This window comes from Eutrema salsugineum, unplaced genomic scaffold (assembly GCF_000478725.1).
Source record: "Eutrema salsugineum unplaced genomic scaffold, Eutsalg1_0 scaffold_5, whole genome shotgun sequence".
In the NCBI taxonomy this organism is placed as follows: Eukaryota; Viridiplantae; Streptophyta; class Magnoliopsida; order Brassicales; family Brassicaceae; genus Eutrema; species Eutrema salsugineum.
This window is the reverse complement of record NW_006256612.1, coordinates 7,839,645-7,860,600: the sequence shown is the minus strand read 5'-3', so window position 1 is coordinate 7,860,600 and position 20,956 is coordinate 7,839,645. Positions and strand designations below refer to the sequence as shown.

General features: G+C 34.7%; 6 protein-coding genes and 1 non-coding gene across 7 annotated transcripts; 4 read left to right on the top strand and 3 right to left on the bottom strand.

Annotated features, from left to right (window-relative positions):
* Window positions 1-17: 17 nt before the first annotated feature.
* Window positions 18-89, bottom strand: TRNAQ-UUG. Its single transcript has one exon. It is a non-coding gene; the product is annotated as a tRNA-Gln (tRNA).
* Window positions 90-2,733: 2,644 nt separating this feature from the next.
* LOC18992763 lies at window positions 2,734-4,232 on the bottom strand. Its single transcript, XM_006416199.2, has 2 exons — window positions 3,882-4,232; window positions 2,734-3,250 (listed from the first exon to the last, which is right to left on the bottom strand). Exons 1-2 carry the CDS (start codon window positions 4,147-4,149, stop codon window positions 2,910-2,912), a joined length of 609 nt encoding a protein of 202 aa, XP_006416262.1. The 5' UTR covers window positions 4,150-4,232; the 3' UTR covers window positions 2,734-2,909.
* A 4,504-nt stretch (window positions 4,233-8,736) lies between these two features.
* On the bottom strand, window positions 8,737-11,835 carry LOC18992761 (L-ascorbate oxidase homolog). The gene is made up of 8 exons (XM_006416197.2): window positions 11,672-11,835; window positions 11,472-11,581; window positions 10,874-11,144; window positions 10,631-10,733; window positions 10,205-10,547; window positions 9,659-10,024; window positions 9,241-9,319; window positions 8,737-9,133 (listed from the first exon to the last, which is right to left on the bottom strand). The coding sequence occupies exons 1-8, from the start codon at window positions 11,822-11,824 to the stop codon at window positions 8,921-8,923; spliced, it is 1,638 nt and encodes a 545-aa protein (XP_006416260.1). The 5' UTR covers window positions 11,825-11,835; the 3' UTR covers window positions 8,737-8,920.
* A 2,747-nt stretch (window positions 11,836-14,582) lies between these two features.
* On the top strand, window positions 14,583-14,891 carry LOC18992760. Its single transcript, XM_006416196.1, has one exon. It carries the CDS (start codon window positions 14,583-14,585, stop codon window positions 14,889-14,891), a length of 309 nt encoding a protein of 102 aa, XP_006416259.1.
* A 724-nt stretch (window positions 14,892-15,615) lies between these two features.
* On the top strand, window positions 15,616-17,311 carry LOC18992759 (urease accessory protein F). The gene is made up of 2 exons (XM_006416195.2): window positions 15,616-15,673; window positions 16,219-17,311. Exon 2 carries the CDS (start codon window positions 16,251-16,253, stop codon window positions 16,980-16,982), a length of 732 nt encoding a protein of 243 aa, XP_006416258.2. The 5' UTR covers window positions 15,616-15,673; window positions 16,219-16,250; the 3' UTR covers window positions 16,983-17,311.
* A 283-nt stretch (window positions 17,312-17,594) lies between these two features.
* Window positions 17,595-17,897, top strand: LOC18992758. Its single transcript, XM_006416194.1, has one exon. The coding sequence runs from the start codon at window positions 17,595-17,597 to the stop codon at window positions 17,895-17,897; it is 303 nt and encodes a 100-aa protein (XP_006416257.1).
* A 753-nt stretch (window positions 17,898-18,650) lies between these two features.
* On the top strand, window positions 18,651-20,499 carry LOC18992757 (GDP-mannose transporter GONST5). The gene is made up of 5 exons (XM_006416193.2): window positions 18,651-18,914; window positions 18,989-19,238; window positions 19,327-19,534; window positions 19,771-20,002; window positions 20,107-20,499. The coding sequence occupies exons 1-5, from the start codon at window positions 18,801-18,803 to the stop codon at window positions 20,326-20,328; spliced, it is 1,026 nt and encodes a 341-aa protein (XP_006416256.1). The 5' UTR covers window positions 18,651-18,800; the 3' UTR covers window positions 20,329-20,499.
* The last annotated feature ends 457 nt before the right edge of the window (window positions 20,500-20,956 follow it).

The window sequence follows — 20,956 nt, the reverse complement described above, 5'->3', positions numbered from 1 at the left end:
GGGAATGCTTGAGAAAGAGGTCCTACCGGGAGTCGAACCCAGGTCGCTGGATTCAAAGTCCAGAGTGCTAACCACTACACCATAGAACCTCAGGTGCTCGTTGTGTTGCCAACATTGTTTTAGAATATGACTGATGAAAATTGTTTTATCATCAAATATCAGTTGCACAACTTAAGTCTTCGTTGGCTTCACTTTGGAGGATAATAAAGAAAACATTATGTGTACTTGTCTCTCGATCTATCAAGCAACCATGAGGTCTATATATCAGACGATCACATTGGTAAAAAATTGAATAAGTACTGTAGTTGAAGTAGTTCCAAGGTTAAGAATACGTCATGTTCTCTAGTTCAAGACTTTGATATTTACATACCAATTCTTTTAACTCATGACTGACATTTATAGTTATTTACTATCAAAAAGTATCGAATTATTGTCGTAAAATCTTGTGTTTTAAATTTAACCCCATATCGTATTAGACGATTCGCATAAGACCATCTCCAATAATTCCTCATTTTGAGGGAAAACATCAAAAAATGAGGGAAACTCTTCTGCAATGGTACATCATTTTGAGGGAAAAAATGAGTTTATGAACAGTGTTACATCAAATTTGAGTGAACACTATTCATCCCCTCATTTCACTTTTTAGCTTTGTTTATTTGCAAAATTATCCTTATAGTTTTACATAAATTTTATCTATATCTAAACAAAGTTTTAAACTTTTATTTACTATACAATAAAATATTATTGTTTTTAAAACATAAAAATAAATAAATATTCATTAACTTTATAAATAAAAACGTGAAAAAATAATTTTTCTTTGTAATGTTATGAAATTTTCTTTATGCAATAAATGTTTTAATATAAATTAAGAATTTTGTTTGTTTAAATTTTATAATTTTTTAAAAATAATTGGGTATAATTTGTAAATTAAAAAATAGTGGGTGTTGTTTGCAATTAATAATAAAATAAGAAAAGAGTATACTTAGACTATTCTTTTTTTAGAGAAAAAATGAAGGAGACTATTAAAATAAACCTTTACCTCATTTTGAGGGAAAAAATAAGGAAACCATTGGAGATGCTCTAAGCGATGTCTTTGTGTGTCCATATATATGCAGACCATTGGGGCTCACGTCCCGATCAAGGATCCTTGTCTTAGTCATCATATGAGTTCCCAATATTTCATGCATGTGTGTGGTAATTAATTTAAGAATTTGTTATTTGGATCAATCCAAATAGAGCTATATAATATTTTGAAAACTTCATTTAATTGTTCAAAATCTTTATGTTAGGTAAAAAATATAGGTGCGTGGTCCTGCTCCTAGTTTTGAATACGATCATCTATAAAAAAATGGTCCCGTTTAACCCCACAGCCAACGCTCTCGACAAAAGAAACCCAATTTTACGAAACTTATGCAAAATCAGATATATACAAACTTCACTCATAATCCCATGTGCTAAAAATAGCAGCATAGCTAGGTCTCAAACGCTGATAAATCATCCTGATTTTATCATAATCAGCACAATCAATCGATTCAAAATTCAATAGTTTCTTTTTGTTTATCTCCAGTCTCCACTATCCAATTTTTTTTTTTTTTGGAAAGCTGTTAATTTCTCGGTGGACTCTTTGCATGGGGCTTTTGAACTTGTTCAAGTATCGATTTGAATAAAATGATGACTCCTGACCATAAAACATCCAGCAACTCTGTTCGACATAGGGTTTTAATAATAGTTCAAAATATATAAAAAGGTATTAAAAAAGTCCGCAAAAGTAGATAAAAGTACACAAAACAAACTAAAGTCTACTCGTGGTTAAATCAACCTAACAATTAGGTTTTCTCTCGCATCAGTCAGTCTTGCCACATTGATAAAATTCTTATATAATTTGTTTTGGAGGAGTCACATTGCTTTCCTACTTTTGCTTGAACTTAGAAAAAAAATAAAGAACTTTTTTCTTTGAGTGGTCACCTCAAAACACAATAAAGATCATATATCAAAATCAACATTGTCAAATGCATCTACTACTATTTCGTTTTAACCATTTAACCACTTTCGTTTCGAATCAAAATGAACCTGGTAAAACTTAGATACATATGGCATGACAATTCTCTAACATAAACCGAGGTGCTATAACTATCTCAATATATTCTAATATAAAATTTATCCCCAAATCTGTTAATTTAGGATTTGGAAATATACAATGTATACAAAAAAAAAAAGACAACTATAAGACAATGTGAATGGGGCAATGCTTTGGGGTCCATTTTTTGTGCTCCAATGTTTCCCACTACTGTGAACAACCTAACATGGACTCTTCTTCTTGCATTATAACTTGTACTACTCTCATTTATTTTCTTTATATATTGATAAAAAGGATATTAAGGTGAGCACTAAAAGTCATTGAAAAATTCCAAGAATCCCATGCAAATTAATTATTTTAAAGCAACTCGCTTTTGTATTTTTCTTCTCTCTCTTTAGCTTCCTTTTTCTTTTCTTTTTCTTCAAAAACTTTCTCTTTTGTCATTTTGAAAATAATGATAAAAGGCTATTTTGACCCTTCTTCCATCTTTTAATGGCTTTATCAGATTCCGACCACATGCCTACAAAGGGGTATGGTGCAGGCCAAGCCTCTTGTCCCTTTTATATATAAGCTTAATTATATGTAAATTTTTTATTTTAAAAACCAAAAATTTATATGTAATACACATAATTTTAGAAAGAAATCTAATATCGACGTTTCAATCGAATTTGAATCCATGATTGTCATTACTTACAAAAAAAAGCTTCCACATTTTTCTTCTTTAAACAGAAGCATCAATCATTGAAGAAACGACCAAACCAACTATTAAACAAACAAACAAAAATGATAGAAAAATATAATGTTTTAAGTAATTAACAATTATATGAAAAAATCAACTTTTACTTTTCCTGGATTTTCTTCTGGTTAAGGTCCTCACCATCCAACCCTGTTTCCTCACTTTGGCTCCCTCGACCTTGGATGATGCTACGTGGCAGGAAGAGGTGGTCGATCCTGATCTGAGTTTGATGACGTGGAAAAGATGACCAATACGTTTGCGCCACCTAAGCGATGTCTTGGCACTATTGTGCTCTACGATACTCGTAGTGCTCGTTATAGGGGATTGCTGCTGCTTCTTACATGTTGAGTTTGTGTTGTCTACACAAACCTTTGACACTGTTTTCTTTTCCCACGACGCGTTTCCATCGTCTTCGAATTTTATCGATATAAAAGAATCTGAACAAAACAAAATAAATTAGATTTCAATTATTATCGATTTGGTACAATAATTAGAGTTTCATATAAATATATACATAACAACTACATTACTTAAAATATTAGCAGTAGCCCACAAATCATATATCGAGTAAAACAAAATTTTAGCTGTCCGATTTGATAAGAATATATATGGACGCATTACTGTAGAGAAAGAGTCTACTATAAATGTTTATGGTCATACAGAAAATTATGTACGTATAGATATCGTTGCAAATAAAAGAATTATTGCTCTTGTAAAAAACTTCGAGATAGTATAAGTGTAAAAATATGCAATAATCTCATGATTCCACACAAAAAAAAAAATTAATGAATATTGTGTGGGGAGACAAATTGAAAATCTTATTTTTTGAAAAACGGAAAAATCCGTGTATGAACTGAAAAAACATCCAACTGGAATTAGATCTTGTGGTAAGATTATTTGTAAGTTGATAACAATAATTAGATGAATAAGATTATTTGTAAGTTGATAACAATAATTAGATGAATAAGATTATTTGTAAGTTGATAACAATAATTAGATGAATGTATATTATGTTGAAGTATATATAATTAAATTGAGTGTAGTATAAAACTAGATAAAGTTGGGTACCTTCTTGGCTTGTGGAGACGTCAAGATCGGAGGAGGGATGGAATTTCCGGTGGTGACGGAGATCGAGACGACTGAGGAGAGAGCTCAAGGCGAAGATCTTAGGGAGAGTGATGATTGGTGAAGAGGAAGAGTGTTTGGGTCTTAATGATCTCTGCTTTGAAGCTAAAACCAGAAGCCTCTCGTTCAGACAGAGGGGACACACTCCAACATATTCTTCCTTTGGATGGAAATAACAGTATGGTGAGCTATCATCTTTGTACATATCCATCTTGATCACTACCAAAGGAGAGAAGAGAAGAAGAGGAGAAGAAGAGGAGAAGAAGAGAGAAGAGAGAAGAGAGAGAGAGATATGGGCTTATGTCTGAAAATTGAAGCTTTGTAATATATATCGAATATATATATATATATAATTTTCGTATTTGTTTCCAAGTAGATAAGCCTTTTAGTTGCCCGAAAGAAACGAAAAAAGACAAGCCTGATAATTATCATTAATGATGGTTGATTTTATATGATGTGATTTTGATTAATATCATTAATATTTTGAATAGTAGATTTTGCGGACATCACTGTTTTTAGATAATTACATAATCTAGAAAATTAATATACCCTAGATTTCTAGCTTAATTTTAATTTGTTTGAGGCCAAGTATATTGATCTGCCGTCTACGTCATTCATCTGTTATTAAAGAATAGATCTCGAACTTATTTTATCACGGCTTATGGCTATGGGTATCCGAGTTAAAATACTGTATGTAAATTTTGTAAAATAGTACATAGATATCTGATGGTCAGGCATAGTATAATTACCCCATTTGAACGTTGCTTTACCAATTTTTTTTGAATTCGTATTATAAAAAATTATACTAAACGAAAGAAATCAAAGAATGTTCCGATCTTGCCAGATATAGAATCGACAGATAATTGAAGAAGGATGATTGATCGCTTGTGGATCCGTGGCATGTGTGATAGATATTATTTAAAACTAATCAATAATTAAAAAAGAAAATACTGTGAACAGAAAATCTATATTCATTTTGTTATGTTAATTAAGAAACAAAATCAATTAGTTTTTGGACGTGTTGGCCGAGAGATATCCACTTGTACTTTGTAGTGTATTCGTAATTCAAAAGAGAATGTATCCGCCTCTGAGGCACCCACCACGACAAGTCATCATTCTTTCTTTTTTTTTCAATCTTGGATATGTGTGACTGTGATTTTGGAGGTCTCTCTCCATAATTCGTCGACAATATTCATTTCTATCTTCTCTCACTTCAACTTCAAGTTTTTTTAGTTAGCAAAAAAAAAAAAAAATCCAAGTCTTTGTTTTTAGAGCTGATCGAAATTTTCGGCGGCTTAGAGTTAGAAGTTCATTTACTTCTAAACATTCCAAAACAATTTTCAAGAATAGCATTCAAAAGATGCAGATCAGATATTTCTTTCTTACCAAAAGGATGGCACCATACTTTATTTCCGTGTGAGAGAATTATTATGTTTGCTTCTCAATTATAAAATGGATCTCTCAATGCATGTACAGCACATGGGTAATTCTCAATTATCAAGGACCATATCGCTTCATCTGCAATTCTTTCTTCTTTGAGCGAAACAAAAGTTCAGATTTATCTTAGGGCTTGATGATATTTCTCCCCATTTGCTAATATTCTTGGAAATCGCTCAAATTAAATCTTCTGTTTTGTATCTTCACAAACTTGAAATCACGTGCTTAGCCAACAAATGGCAATAAGTAATAATTAAAGCTTAGGAGCTAGATTGACCTAATTGATAAAGTTTGGGTGTGGGGGTGTGAACATAAAAGGGGTCCATTTTTATGTGTTGGTCAAGAATTTTGAGCGTTCACGTGACATAAAGAAAAGAAAAAGAAAGGAGAAGACAGGCTTCAATATCAAGAGCTAAAAACCCAAACACTTAAAAAGACATTGACAGGTGATATGTTTGTATAGTGAATTAGTGATGAGTTTCAATGTATCATTACTTTTTTTCAATTAGACCATCCCACATACTTCCTTTACACTATACGACTCACAATGATCAAAGTTATTATTGTCTTTAACAAATGCATCCATAGTCAATATATGGATTATGGATATACAGTATAACTTCATTATCAGCGCTTTTCAAACCAATATGAACCGGTTTGATCGGATTGGTCCGACCGTGATAGTATTTTCAAACCAATATGGACCGCTTTTGTGGCGGGTAATATTGTTTTTATTCGAAACAAGAGCTAAAGAGTACTTATAAATGTTAAAGTGGTCAATTTCCTAAGAAAAAATGAAATTGAAAAAATTCCTTAGTATATATTTAATTTAATTTAATTCACTTTAATCTTTTTAACTAAAAAGAATTCGGCCTATTGATTCGCCGCCCGAGTGCATCCATTGATCCAAACGAAGAAATGTTGGTTCAAAAAAGTGTCTTTGGGTCTTGGGCTCGGGGGTTTATAAACAAATTGTATAGAATACCTTTTACTAAACACAACGTCGTTATGACTGAACAAAGAGATTTCAAGTGGTTCTGCCTAGTTAATGCGCTAAAAGTCTTGTTCAATCCAATTCTTGATGGTGAGATATCCACATGGCTATATATTCCGTGGAAATATACGATCTTATCAATTTTGAGGGAAAATGAAAGTAGTCGTAGAAGGTTTATCTAGAGAAAACATAAAGAAAAAAGGGAACTTTTTTATATAAGAAAAGGTGAAGTAAAACAGAAACTAAAAAGAATGAGCACATGGGAGGAATGGAGAATCTTTGGGTAAGATTCAAGTCATGTTCCTGTTATGGGATTTTTATGGTATGGGTATCATATTTGTGGGTCACCTCTCTGTTTTCAATTCGATTCTTTCTCCTTCTTTTTTTCTAAATCCTAAAGGTTTTTTGGTTAAATGTTTTTAAATTCATGGTTTTAGCATCACATGGGAAAGGCAAGAAGACAATAGGATAAGATGACAGTAGCGATCGAGATCCTCCGATTATGTCTCTTTTGAGCTTTAGAGATGTAGTGACTAAGCTTACCTGAGTTAGATTAGGAATCGGTACGTTATATTTGTTTTTTTTTTTAGCACCAGGAAACGTTACGTTATATATATTGTTGAATTCACATCTATATGGTTTGTTGAATATTCAATAGGTTCTATTGAGATATATATGTTGTTACAAGTTACAACTAACTGAGTCATTTTGTATCCATATGTTGTTACGTTAGTGATATATAATGCTGTTACAACAAATGGATACAAACAAAATAAACCAAAATGGTTATTATTAATTTATTGGTTTCTCATAGCAATAAGTTGTTCTGGTCTTTTGGACGTCTAAAAAAGGTAGAGCACAGCTAAGTTCTACAAAACTTATTCGATGAATATATCTTAAGACAGATAAAGATTAAACAAATTGAAAACAACTACTAAAAATGGCTATCATTAATTTTACTATAAATCACCGAGACTAACCCAACACTACTCAACAAATCATTTTGTTTATATTCATCAAGAATTTGTGTGGTAATTATACATACGTTATGGCGACTCAAACGATGAAGAAAACATGCAGCATTCTCATGATTGTAGCTATATTTATGATGATGTTTTCGGCACAGATATCTCATTCGATGAATGTAGAAATGTGTGTCAAACATTGCATCCCGAATCAGTGCATGAAATTGCTGAAAAAACCTGATCCGACTGTTTGTGCAGAAGCTTGCAAGAAGCTTTGCAACAAACAACAAACCGAAGGTGAAGATTACCTCGTTCCTGCAAGGGAAGGCAGTAGGCTTAGTAACGCCATATGCAAATATGTGATACCTGGCTTCTGTAAAGTATGAAAACTCACATTATTTTCTTCGTTTTCTGCACAAATAATCTATAATAATATGTATTCTTGTGTCTATTTGATTTTACTATATATATTGTGTACATGTGTGTGTGTGTGTGTTCATGACTATGGTATATTGGTATTAGTGTAAAAGGATAAAAAAGAGTAATTCGTGGCGACTTAACCGAAAAAAAAATATGTGGCCTTTTTAGATACATGCAAGAAAATTAATTAAAAAGTGCCAATAAGTCAATAGACTCAATACATGCCATATTCCTCTTTTTAAATGCTTACAGAACCGTAGCTCATTACATAACATATACCAAAATATGGTATGGTATTAGTGTCCACACCAACTATTGATTTATGATATTTTGTCGTTATATCATCGCATTTACCCTGCCATGTGAAAAAACCATCTTGTTTGGGAAAAATCAATTTATTTGCTCTACTCACATGAAAACTGGAAAGCATACATTAGAATCCACTATACACAAACCTTATATCTACAGCATTGGGTTGTTTGTTATTTTTATCTCCTCTTTCATGAGGAAAATGATCGATATTTTGCATAAATAAAGAAGATGACTTAGACTTCCCATGCGACTCTTATTATAACTCTAGTAATGCCGTTATTGAAATTGCAAGATGTTGGAACCATAAAAATATGGTGGAACATACACGAAGTTAATAAGTGTGATTGATCCAGAACGGAATCCAAAAATTTCAGAAGGTATCACTCGGTTACAAGACAACAACATGAACACAGAACTCATGTGTACTCTGTTTCTTGTTAACCGCAAAGTTTTGTGCTATATATTGTTATCAACTCTTTTGGGGACGTTGTGACTTGTGAATGATGTATGCATGTGTGTGATGAGGATAATGGGCTCAAAGATGTTTGGTAATATTTGTTGTTAAAGAGTCAGAGATTATTAAGATACTATAGTTCCTAAATCCTAACTTTGTGGGTTTTTCAATGTTTCTTTTAAGGAAATTATTGATTTAGGGGTCACATCTGCTTCCAAGTCTTCATAATTATACTCATACCAATCCACCATCTGATTACTATACCCAATATAAAAAGCATACACCATACTGCTCTTCAAGAGCTTATTAAACAAGAACACTCCCAAAAACCCAAGATATGAAATATCAATCGTTTTCAAGCAAATTATTGCAATTATCTATCAGTATCTCTCAACTCAACTCACAACAGCGCCGTGTGGCGGCCGGTGGCTCTACCACAGAGAAGAGCGTTCTTGGGGATCAAGTATTCATCTCTGAGAGAAGTGGAGTTTGTGTAAACACGCATGTACAACTGTTGTCCCAAGTATTGCCTTTCCCACGACTCTGATCTCAGGTTCCACATTCCTACGTTGTCCAGTGATATGTATATCGCAGTCCATGATTTCGGATACACCTGCACATATTCATCCAAAAGTCCACGTTTTTTTTAGACAATACCAGACTGAAGTTTTAAGGCCAACTGTTTAAGATCAAAATGTAAAAAATTTAGACAAGTGTCACCTGAACAGTGCAGCGTGAGACTGCGTCGTTTAGATTGTAAGCTTTTCTACTAGCAGGACTCCACTTCCCAAGTTCCATTCTGATATTTAGACCAAGTCCACACGGTTGGTCATCAACAATCAACATCTTAGCAGATGCACATAACTTTTGGGTTCCTTAAGGTCTATTTCTTGGTTAGAAAATGGCTAAAATATTGCTTACCGTATGGGTATTTGTGGATGCATATATGAACATTTGAGGTTTAGGAGTAAAATAGCTTAGAGAAGCCAAAGGAAAACAATTTGAAAGTATTGCTATACTTAACTTACCCAACAACGGGTATTTGTGGATGCATATATGAACATTTGAGGTTTAGGAGTAAAATAGCTTAGAGAAGCCAAAGGAAAACAATTTGAAAGTATTGCTATACTTAACTTACCCAACAACGAAGAAAGAGTAACCGTCAAGGTGCCAGCTCTGAACACTAGCTTCCCAATTCTCGAAAACAACCTCCACAAAGGCTCTGTAATCAACTTGCATTACAGATGTGGCAGGGAATAATCCTCCCTTAATGGGCGTGTCAGATATGCTTCCAGGCTCATATACACCATCGATTTTGAAGTAGTCCGCTAGTTTCAGAGGGGTGTCTGCCGGGTAAAACGATGCACTGTTCACGGCGTATCGTTGCTTGCCTTCGATCTGTCCAGCAGAGTTAGCAAGTCTGATCGTTCTAGTAATGTTTATCATACCATAGTGGAATGAACCTTGTGGGTTTGGCCTTGGTCCATTTGCTGTAAGGTTGGTCCTACAAAAGACGAACCAAAACCATCTCAGAAAAAAATAGCTATGTTTGCACTGAGAAAACCAACAAAAACCAGCTAAACTAAATCTCTCCGTAGCTACCATGGAGCCTATATAAGAAGTTATCTAACGAGTTTCCCTCAACATACATGGAAAATATCTGCAAGAGACACTAAAACGCTACCTGATAGCTCGAGCCTGGTTAAAAGACCAGCTCAACAGAGTTGGTGCAGCTTGGATAAGTCCAGAAACAGGTCCAGAATAATTACTATAATGGAGAACACCGGTGGTGGTGAGGACCTTTGGAGTAAACCTACTTGAGACCACAATGTAGTAATCTTTCGCAGGCTGGTCTGCTGTTACAAGGACAGAGTAAGATTGACCGAGGTGAACATCGAGCGAAGAGAAGACGTTCTGAAGAGTGTGTCTCCCTTCGACCTCAACCAACTTCATCGCATGGTTTTGGATTCTGAAGTTGAGTGAGTTCTGTAATCCAACATTTGATATTCTCAGCCTGTATGTCTTCCCTGCAGGAAAGGATATTTATACAAATCATAACTTATCAATAAAAGTCAGAGAAAACGCCTCTAATCACAAAAGTGCCCAAAACCTGGTTCAAAGGTGATGATGGTGGCACCGCTACTACGGCCATTGATGAGAATTCCATCAGGTAAAGGAAGCTTTCCACCATTATCGAGTTTTGCCCTCAAATCCTACAAAGTAATTTACAAACATTGCCAATCTTAATCCCTTTTTTGTCGTCCCTATCTATTTTGGTTTGATTCTGACGGAAACCTAATCGCAAATCCCTAAGACGCAATTGAAAATCGTAAGAGGAGAATCGGTTAGTTACCTTGTGATTGGTCTTGTACCAGTCGCCGATGAGGACTGTGTAGTCATCGGCGGGAGGAGGGAAAGGGACAGGTATCAGTGGACGGGTGGAGATACGAATACCACCGAATCCGCCGGCGGCTTTGTGAAATCCGAGCGACGGGAAGTAGTAGAAGCTTCCGATCTGATCCTTAACGTGAAGGGCGTAGGTGTAGTTCTTCCCCGGCGGGATTGGGCACGTCGTTCCGTACACTCCGTCTTGGAACGAGTTTCTCAGATTTTCAATCCCGCTCCTTTTAATTTAACAGTGAACAAAAAAAAAACAGTTAAATAAAGTAATAAATAATAATGTAATTACAACGTTAGTTGTAATCAAAAATTTTGATTTTAAGAACTTTACCATACACTTTTTTAATTACAAACACCTGAAATATAATTTTATACACACGAAACAATTTACAAATTGTTTAAGTATATGAAAAGACTAGCTAATATTTGTATTGTAAAGGAGATCGATAATCGCATGTCTAAACAAAAAAAAAATCAAAGGAAAACTTGGCACATTCGTTATAAGATAAGGAAAAAAAATAAGAAGAAGATGAGAGACATATTTATGTTACCATGATATAAGGAAAGGTTCGTCGAGTTGGTTGAATACGTTGATGATGAGATTGTCATTGGTAACTGAGTATATGTCCGGTCCTGGAAACTTTCCGTTGATCAATATACCCTAAACCCAAAATCATATTATAAAAGAGGTTAATTAAATTAAAGAAAAAAACTAAAGATAGTTTTTAGCGATGTTCAGAAAATAAAGAACCTGTTGTTCAACGCCGAGGGGAGATATGTTGCCATAAGTTACGTGCCATTCGAAGAATCTGTACGGATCCTCCGCAGCGACGACGCTGATCATTATAAACACAAGACCGATCATTAGCGTTGTGGCAGTGTTCATCATGCTTTTGACCTCCATTTTTTTTTATGTTTTTTTCACAAAGAAAGGGAATTAATCAGGCTATCTCCTTGATTCGATTCTAGATATGAGAAGAGAAAGATATAGAGGAGAGGAAATGAAACTGTTAAGTATGTTTATATATTGTTTGGTTGAGAGGTACACACGTGAGAATTTTATAGTGCGTTAAACTCTGTTTTTTTTTTTTTTTTTTTTTTTTATCGTCCCTTTGTACTCTGACATAATTGGGATTGTTTTCCACATCGCTATACAACAAAATAATAACTGCGCGCATCACACAATAAACAAAATAAATAATGAATTCACGTAAATATGTTGAGATATGCATGCACGCAGACAATTTTCTTTTTCTAATATGCAAATAAATTTAACTATCAAAATACGCACATATATCTTACTATTAATTAAAAATCTATAAAGATTAGTTTTCCCAAAATAATAATTTCACATTATAGTAGAAAACCGGTCCATTTTTGGTGAACAATAGTCACCTTTTATCAACAAAAAAAAATTAATGATTTGATAAACCGTTCCACTTTTGGTAAATCTATCGATCGAAATAGACGTGTATATATAATGATAATCCAAAAGATGCTGAATTTTAGAAGTCATGATTTGATAACATCAAAAATTTTGATGGATTCTAGGGAATATCTAGATTTACCATACCTAATAGCATTACATAGTGGTATACCTGTTATCTTTCTTACGCTCTGTCTGGGTCTCTGCACCTTTGTCGGAATATTCGTGGCGGACTTCTTCATATACGATGATGATCAGCTCTTTTATGATTAATTATGTTTGAAAAACAAAAAGGAAATGGATTATCGTGTCTAACTCAACCGGACTACCGGTCAAAATAATATATATAAAAGAATTATTACTCTATTTCTACTCTCGTTTAATTATTCTACCGCTTTTTTTTTTCTTTTACTGAAAAAGTAATTCAATGATATTTTGCCTGGGAAATTTCTTATCCTTTAATTAAAATGTATGTATGCATGGATCATCATCATATTGTTTATATAGGTTACTTCGGAATGGTTGAACCCAACAAACATAAAAGACAGAAATTTTATGTCGTTTATTTAGGATTTTATGTGAAATCAATACATGTCATGCTCTAGTCTTATGTAGGGGTATACATAAAATTTATTTGAATATCGTGTTAGTGTAAAACCATTAGAGGAATATTTCTGTGGGCAGCTGTCCTCGTATAAAGTAAATTTAGGGCGTTTATAGATACATGCAAGAAAAAAATGTGCTACAGAGTCAAAACATGTCATAGTCATTCTTTATTGCACAGATACAAAATTTCCATTGACTTCATATCCTAACATTAAAATCATGCAACAACCCATTTTTTCTTAATTCATCCCTTCAGACTTAACACCTCTCCGGAAATCCCAAAAAACTAGACCACAAATAAAAGTAATGGCTATTCAAACTTTAACTGTCCGGACGATTAAAAATCATTAATCAGCTTCCTTTCCCCACTTGTGCTCATCTTTGTGTTCGTATTAGGATTTCGGTTTTAAGTTTCTTTCAAATTAATCTCTCTGCAGCTCAACCTACACTTGCAGAGCCCACACGTGAATGTGGGCGAGAGAATGAGCAGAAATGTAGACGGAATTTTAATGTACTAGTCAGACCAAGTGATCAAGCACGTAAGGGACTATGGTGACTAAGATAAATTCAGTTACGCATAGACATAGATAAACCGTTGCAAAGTCATCCATAAATTGTTTGCTCCAACATATTTAGTTTGTCCGTGGAAGTATTTAAGACATGTGACTGAATTCTTTTATCTCGCAATACATGACAAAGAAAATTCAGTGGGAGGTTTTTTTTTTTCCTTTTCTTGAATTCACAATTTTCTCTTTCTATTTTTCTATTGTTTGTGTTCTTTATGCGGGACAGGAATCGAACACCTAATCTTGAGGTCATCAGCCTCAGTTCAATAACAAGAAGATGAAACTGGAAGGCATCAATTAGATGAGTAGTTCTCTGTACCAACTTTCCGTTCTATATATCAATGTGTTAATAAGTTCTTTTGGAGCTTTAATAGATAAGGTCGATTTTGGTCTATATTCACTGATCAAGTCACATAAGTGATCAGGGAACTCAAATTGTTATAATTCAAGAGGGACTATGTCACACAATTGCAATTAGCCAATTACAATATGTACCGTATTTGGTTGAGGCGATATATAATTGGCGTTATATAAATAGTGTTTGTTATTTCATTTTCAGGGGAAATCAGCAGCAAATCTCTGGAAGCTTTGGTTAGTTTATTTACTAATAAACAAATTTGTAGTATACATAACTCCCATTTTAAGCATTTCCTTTCAAGTGAAGCCATTTTCACACACATTTGTAGATCCATATAAATGGCATATGGACTTATATATCTTCAAGCTAGGATTTGCAATATATATACGAACGACTAATCATTATTTTATCATATCAATAAGTTATTTGGACAATTAAAATAGCAAAGCACGATTAGATCTACATAACTTATTGGGCGATGTATGTATCTTAAGACAGAGAAACAAGAAACGGGTTAAAAACAACTCCTAAAAATGGCTATGGTTATTTTTTATTTTTTTTGGTAAACGGGCTATGGTTAATTTGTTAATTTCAATATATAATCACCTAGACTAGCCCAACACAACTCACCAAATCATCTTGTTCACAGTTTTAAACAGGGAAAAAAAATCATTTAGCATTTGTGGTGATTAAACATACGTACGTTATGGCGACTCCTCAAACAATGAAGAAAACATGCAGCATTCTCATGATTGTAGCTATATTTATGATGATGTTTTCAGCACAAATTTCTCATTCGATGAATGTAGAAATGTGTGTCAAACATTGCATCCCGAATCAGTGCATGAAAGTGGTGAAAAACCCTGATCCGGCTATGTGTGAAGAAGCTTGCAAAAAGCTATGCAAGAGTCAGTTAAACGGTCGTCAAGAATACCTCGTTCCCCCGAAGGAAGGTCGTGGCACTACAATTGGCAATGCCATATGCCAATTTTTTAAAAATGGCAAGTGCCCTTGATTTTTTTACTTTCAAAACATGGAAACGTTACTCACATTATTTTTCTCAATTTTCTGCACCACTAATATATAAAAATTGTATGTCTGCGTATGTTACGTTTGATTTTACTATATTAGTCGACATAAATTGTACGTGTGTATGTGTGTTCATTTTTTATTTTATTTTTGTAACTGTGTGTGTTCATTGTTTTGTTCCATTAAGAAAAAAATATATCTCTCTTTCTCGTTTTTTTGCAAGCGTTCGTGAACTACGATTGATAATGGGCCATTGATAAATTAATACTGATAGAATTCAGGAACAAACATATACCGGTGGAATCATTCAACGATTACAAAAACTGATGAAAACCAGAGTTTCATGATTTCATTTGTTGCAATAAATAAACAAAAATAAAGAATCACAGGATTAAAAAAAATCACAGGACATTCAAAAGAATTCACAGGGCACAAAACAGATAAATCAGTCACGATCGCGCAAAATATTTTGATTGTTTGTTTTTTTCTTCCACGACTCTTTAAGCTATAAGTCTATAACTTTATTAATAGAAACCCATTTAAAAAAACAAGATATATTAATGAAAGCCTATGGGGACTGGAGGTTAACTCGGTTTAGACGGTAACCCGTCGGTTCCCGCTTGACTTTTTAATAAATTGGATTGAACCGTCAAGCCAATCTGAATTGAAGTTAATAAAATTAAAAATTTAGAATATAATATTGTTAGCTCCTTCTTCTCGTCGATGTCTCCTCGCCTTCCTTCGGAGTCTCTCTCTCTCACTCTCTCGGTAAGCAGCGAGATTTCCTCATTCGATTGCGTTGTGGATTTTCTCAATCGCATTTTTAGGGATTTTAAGATCTAAACTTTTTTCCCGATCGATTGCGTTGTGGATTTCATCCATGGACGATGTTTGTATCAGATTTTAGCATTCTCTGTTCATCTTCACCGTTTTTTGTTTCTCAATTGATTCATTTGTTCATTAGAATCAGGAATCCGAACTATTTATCTGGGAGAATCGAGACATAGTTTCTGTTGTTGTTTCTGTTCCAATTTCTTAGACGATCAAGTTTGAAATTCGCCATTTTAAAGGTTGAAACTTTGCTCAATCACGTTCATAGATTGGGGAATCGTTAGAGTCTGTAATCACTAAGATTGTTTAAACAAAGGTTTCTTCCAGATTGGGTTCTTTGCATTTGAGCCAATAATTGATTTTTTGTCATCTGAGCTCTGAAGTTCGGATTGTTGAACAGAAAGAAGACTCATAGTCCTTATCCAAATTTGCTCTCATGGTTTCTGTATATTGATGCATCATTGGTTTTTGCTTCACTTCAGCATTCTCTCCGTTTCAAGAAAGTATTCGATTGATGGAAAAAACGATTGAGGAAGACGAAAGAAGCAGGATTGTTGCGTCAAGAGCCTCTAGTATGCAGTGGAGTCAGTGGCAACTACTCGATTCCATTTTACCAACCGGAGGCTTTGCTCATTCGTTCGGTCTGGAAGCAGCGGTTCAGACTCGGTTAGTTTCGTCTCCCAAAGATCTAGAAACCCATATCATTCATGTGTTGGATAACACAGCTAGCTTACTGCTTCCTTTTGTCTACTCTGCTCTCAAATCTCCTGACATAGAAACATGGCACAAGCTCGATCAACTGCTTCACGCTACCTTAACAAACAAAGTCTCTTCAAAGGCATCGATCTCTCAAGGATCAGCGTTGTTTCGCGTGGCTGCTTCAGTTTTCACTGAGATCCCAAACCTGAAAATGATTAGAGACGCCGCTCTAGGCACCAAAGAGTTACATTTCCACCATGCCCCGATATTCGGGCTTATATGTGGCTTCCTCGGCATGGATCCTGAGACTTCTCAGAGGGCTTACCTGTTTATCACTCTGAGAGATGTTGTATCGTCTGCTACGAGACTGAACTTAGTGGGACCGATGGGTGCTTCTGTGATGCAGCATCGCATTGCCATTGTCGCTGAGACAGTTTTAGAGAGATGGATGGATCGTGAAGCTAGTGAAGCGTGTCAGACATCTCCTTTGCTGGATGTTGTGCAAGGTTGCCATGGTTACTTGTTTTCCAGACTTTTCTGCTCGTGATGAAGAAGCATATGTGTGGATTTGGTTTTAAACCCCGTAGCTTCAACTGTCCTCATCGATGGCTTATGGTGCTCTAAATCATAGTGTATGATCACAGTATGCGATTACATTAGTGAAAGTAAGGCCTTGATCTGGCTTATTTGTTAACTTGCAACTGTGGATATATTCTCATGAATCATGACTTTGAATTTGGGGAACTTAAAAAAAGAATGTCATGGATATTTAATGTCCATTGAATATCCATGAAATTATCTCCCATGAAACCAAATTTGTTGTATACAGAATTCCCATTTTGTTTGAAGTGCTGGCTTGTATTAGGATTTGTAATACGAACGACTAATTATTGTTTTCTCATATCAATAAGTTATTCGAGCAACTAAAATAACAAAGTACAGTTAAGTTTGTATATATCTCAAGATGTACAGAGAAACAATAAACAGATTAAAAACAACTGCTAAAAATGGATATCATTAGTTTCACTATATAAATCACCTAGACTAACCCAACATTATTCATCAAAACTTCTTGTTCGGGAAGAAAAAGAAAAAAGAAAAAAACTGTAATACGCATTTGTGGTAACCACCATCGATCGCTAGCTCAAAAACATACGTTATGGCGACTCAAACGATGAAGAAAACATGCAGCATTCTCATGCTAGTAGCTATTGTTACGATGATGTTTTCGGCACAAATTTCTCATTCCATGAATGTAGAAATGTGTGTCAAACATTGCATCCCGAATCAGTGCATGAAATTGCTGAAAAAACCTGATCCGACTATTTGTGCAGAAGCTTGCAAAAAGCTTTGCAACAAACCGCAAAGCGAACGTGAAGATTACCTCGTTCCTTCAAAGGAAGGCAGTACGTTTAGCAACGCCATATGCAACATGTTTCCGTCTGCATGCAAAGACTCTTAGTTTCAAACTATGAAAAAACCCACATTCAATTATTTTCTTATTTTTTTTTTGCACAATTAATATATAACTAATGTATGTCTTTGTGTATTTGATTTTACAATATTAACCGATATATGTTATGTACGTTTGTTCATTGTTCTCATGGAGTAAATTATTTATTTTCTTTTTCTTCATTTTAAAACAAGCTACCGTCTTTTGGTTATAACAAACATTGCTATCTAACCGAACTTAATCGAGCTAACACATATGAAAGAGGATTGCTGAATGCTGATCAAACCGCGAACAAACAAATTGTATTAATAGAATGGCGGAGTCATTGAACAACAAAAACTTAGCTGCAAAACATCAGTTTCATTATTTTTTTGTGCAACTATATTTTCATACATCTTTTTCTTTATTTAACGGGACTAACAAAAACAAAAAAATAGCAATGCTTAACAATTGAATAACAATTTATTCTGATAACAAAAATTATTGAATAATAAAAATATTATTTGAGAACTATACAATGCTTAGCAATTGATTAATTGTAGAAGACTGAAAGTTGTTACTTCTGAATTTCTGAGACAGGGAGTATTTTATAACAACTGAAATTGGTTTAATTATGGGATTTTAAGCATTAAAGAGGGAAAAAAATACTTTAATAACATGGAAACCTACGAAAGAGCAAAACATTATTTTCATGGCAACGAGAGAGAAAAGACGTTTCAAGCTCTCTGCTACCGTTACTCTCATCCCTCTCTCCCGCTTTAATTAGGGTTTCTTATTTAGCCAGCTTCGCATACCCAGATTCCTAAAATTTCTCTTTCTCTCTGATTCACCATTTCTTAAAAGCCCGTCAATTTTTTTTCTGGGTTTTTGTTGATTTTACAATCCGGAGATAGAGAGTGAGAAAAGAGAGTGATGGAGGAGGGAAGTCTGTGGCAACAATGGAGTATGTTCAGATCCCTGCTAGCGATTCTTCAATGGTGGGGTTTTAACGTTACTGTTATCATCATGAACAAATGGATCTTCCAGGTAATAAGTTTTTGTTAATTTCTTCTTTTGATCTCGTCTGTGTTTGAAATTTGGGACTGTGGTTTATGTTGCAGAAACTGGATTTCAAGTTTCCATTGTCGGTTTCATGTGTTCATTTCATATGTTCGTCGACTGGAGCATACATTGTGATAAAAGTCCTGAAGATTAAACCTTTGATCGTGGTTGATCCAGAAGATCGATGGAAGAGGATTTTCCCAATGTCGTTCGTCTTCTGTATCAACATTGTGTTGGGGAACATCAGTCTTAGATACATCCCTGTCTCTTTTATGCAGACTATCAAATCCTTCACTCCAGCAACAACAGGTTTGGGATTTGCAGCAACAAAAAAGGAGTGATCTTTATTTATCTTGCTCTGATTGGTTTTTGTGTAACGTTTTTATCTTGAGGGCAGTTGTGTTACAGTGGCTGGTATGGAGGAAATATTTCGAGTGGCGTATTTGGGCGTCGTTGGTTCCCATTGTCGGTGGGATTCTTCTGACTTCTATTACAGAACTTAGCTTCAATGTGTTTGGATTCTGTGCTGCTTTGTTTGGATGTTTAGCTACCTCTACAAAGACCATTCTTGCGGAATCTCTTCTTCATGGATACAAATTCGACAGGTCAGTGTTCTGTTTCCTTAGGTTTCCACCTTCAGTTTCACATGGTGGTTGTTGAAAGTATGAAACTTTTCATATATGACAGGTACTTTGTAGCCGTGCCTTGTTTGATTCTGTAGTTGTTCATTGCAGACTCAGATATTTTCTTCTATGTATCTTTGTAGGAGAAAGATTTGATCTAATTTCATGGAACTGAGTGTTTGTTTCCTCCTCATTGTCATGTCTCTCTCTTTATATAGCATAAACACGGTATACTATATGGCGCCTTTTGCGACCATGATTCTCGGTGTACCAGCATTTCTACTTGAAGGCAATGGAATTTTGGATTGGTTCCAAGCACACCCGTCTCCATGGTCGGCTCTCATCATTATATTCAGCTCAGGTGTTCTAGCTTTTTGTCTTAACTTCTCCATCTTCTATGTCATTCACTCCACAACAGCAGTCACATTCAATGTAGCTGGAAACCTTAAGGTAAAATAAACAAAATCCTGAAACCGCATAACATAAATCATTTTTATTCAGACTGTTTCCAAAACAATCGAATCGAACTCAATGTTTTGGTATGTGATTTGCAGGTTGCAGTGGCTGTTTTGGTCTCGTGGATGATATTCCGAAACCCGATATCACCGATGAATGCTGTTGGATGTGGAATCACACTTGTGGGCTGCACGTTTTATGGATATGTAAGGCACATGCTTTCTCAGCAACAACCTGGAACTCCTAGGACTCCTCGTACACCAAGGAACAAGATGGAGCTGATCCCTCTTGTAAATGATAAACTCGAGGGTAAAGTTTGAACATCATCGGTATATCCAAATTCTCCGGACTTTTGGGAGCAAAAGACAAGTACTCACACAAAGGTACATTTGATCTTGAACATTCCCAAGAATCTTCAGTTTTTACTATGTGTGTTCTTTTTTTTGTTTGTTCAAAATTAGAGAAAATTACCATTTTTATATGGTTCCTAATTTTTCCCTTTTACATGCTTCCTGCTATTTACAACTCTTGAACTCTTTACTATACTGCTTCATTGATCAACACTTTTTAAACCTAAAGAAGAGCTATATAAATTGCAAATTTGCAAGCCGGATATTTGATCCTCGTTACGCCAAGTCACATATGACCCAAGAAAAGTCACATGACCAATTTGTATTAACGATGTCACTGATTTCATTTAATTTTGCTTCGAGAAATCAGCCAAAGATTACACCAAAATTTGCATGATACTCTCAAAAAATAATCTAACACTGCACAATCCCCACCTAAAAACATGAATAATCTACTAAGAACTAATCAAACCTTCACGCAAAGTCCAGGAAGGCAAGAACGGCGACCCCTAAATCAATTTCCGGAGAACATTTCTCCTCCTCTGATCACCGTGACCAGCTTCCTTCACCTGAATAAGAGTTTACATCCGAAAGTTCG

Excerpts from the sequence above, each read along its gene's own strand:
- LOC18992761 (XM_006416197.2), bottom strand. The coding sequence starts at position 11,824 with ATGGAGGTCAAAAGCATGATGAACACTGCCACAACGCTAATGATCGGT. Across the intron at positions 11,582-11,671 it reads CCCTCGGCGTTGAACAACAG|GGTATATTGATCAACGGAAA; the intron begins GTTCTTTATTTT and ends TTTTGGGTTTAG. Across the intron at positions 11,145-11,471 it reads GAACCTTTCCTTATATCATG|GAGCGGGATTGAAAATCTGA; the intron begins GTAACATAAATA and ends TTAAATTAAAAG.
- LOC18992763 (XM_006416199.2), bottom strand. The coding sequence starts at position 4,149 with ATGGATATGTACAAAGATGATAGCTCACCATACTGTTATTTCCATCCA. Across the intron at positions 3,251-3,881 it reads CGTCTCCACAAGCCAAGAAG|ATTCTTTTATATCGATAAAA; the intron begins GTACCCAACTTT and ends TGTTTTGTTCAG.
- LOC18992759 (XM_006416195.2), top strand. The coding sequence starts at position 16,251 with ATGGAAAAAACGATTGAGGAAGACGAAAGAAGCAGGATTGTTGCGTCA.
- LOC18992758 (XM_006416194.1), top strand. The coding sequence starts at position 17,595 with ATGGCGACTCAAACGATGAAGAAAACATGCAGCATTCTCATGCTAGTA.
- LOC18992760 (XM_006416196.1), top strand. The coding sequence starts at position 14,583 with ATGGCGACTCCTCAAACAATGAAGAAAACATGCAGCATTCTCATGATT.
- LOC18992757 (XM_006416193.2), top strand. The coding sequence starts at position 18,801 with ATGGAGGAGGGAAGTCTGTGGCAACAATGGAGTATGTTCAGATCCCTG. Across the intron at positions 19,239-19,326 it reads CTTCACTCCAGCAACAACAG|TTGTGTTACAGTGGCTGGTA; the intron begins GTTTGGGATTTG and ends TCTTGAGGGCAG. Across the intron at positions 20,003-20,106 it reads ATGTAGCTGGAAACCTTAAG|GTTGCAGTGGCTGTTTTGGT; the intron begins GTAAAATAAACA and ends TGTGATTTGCAG.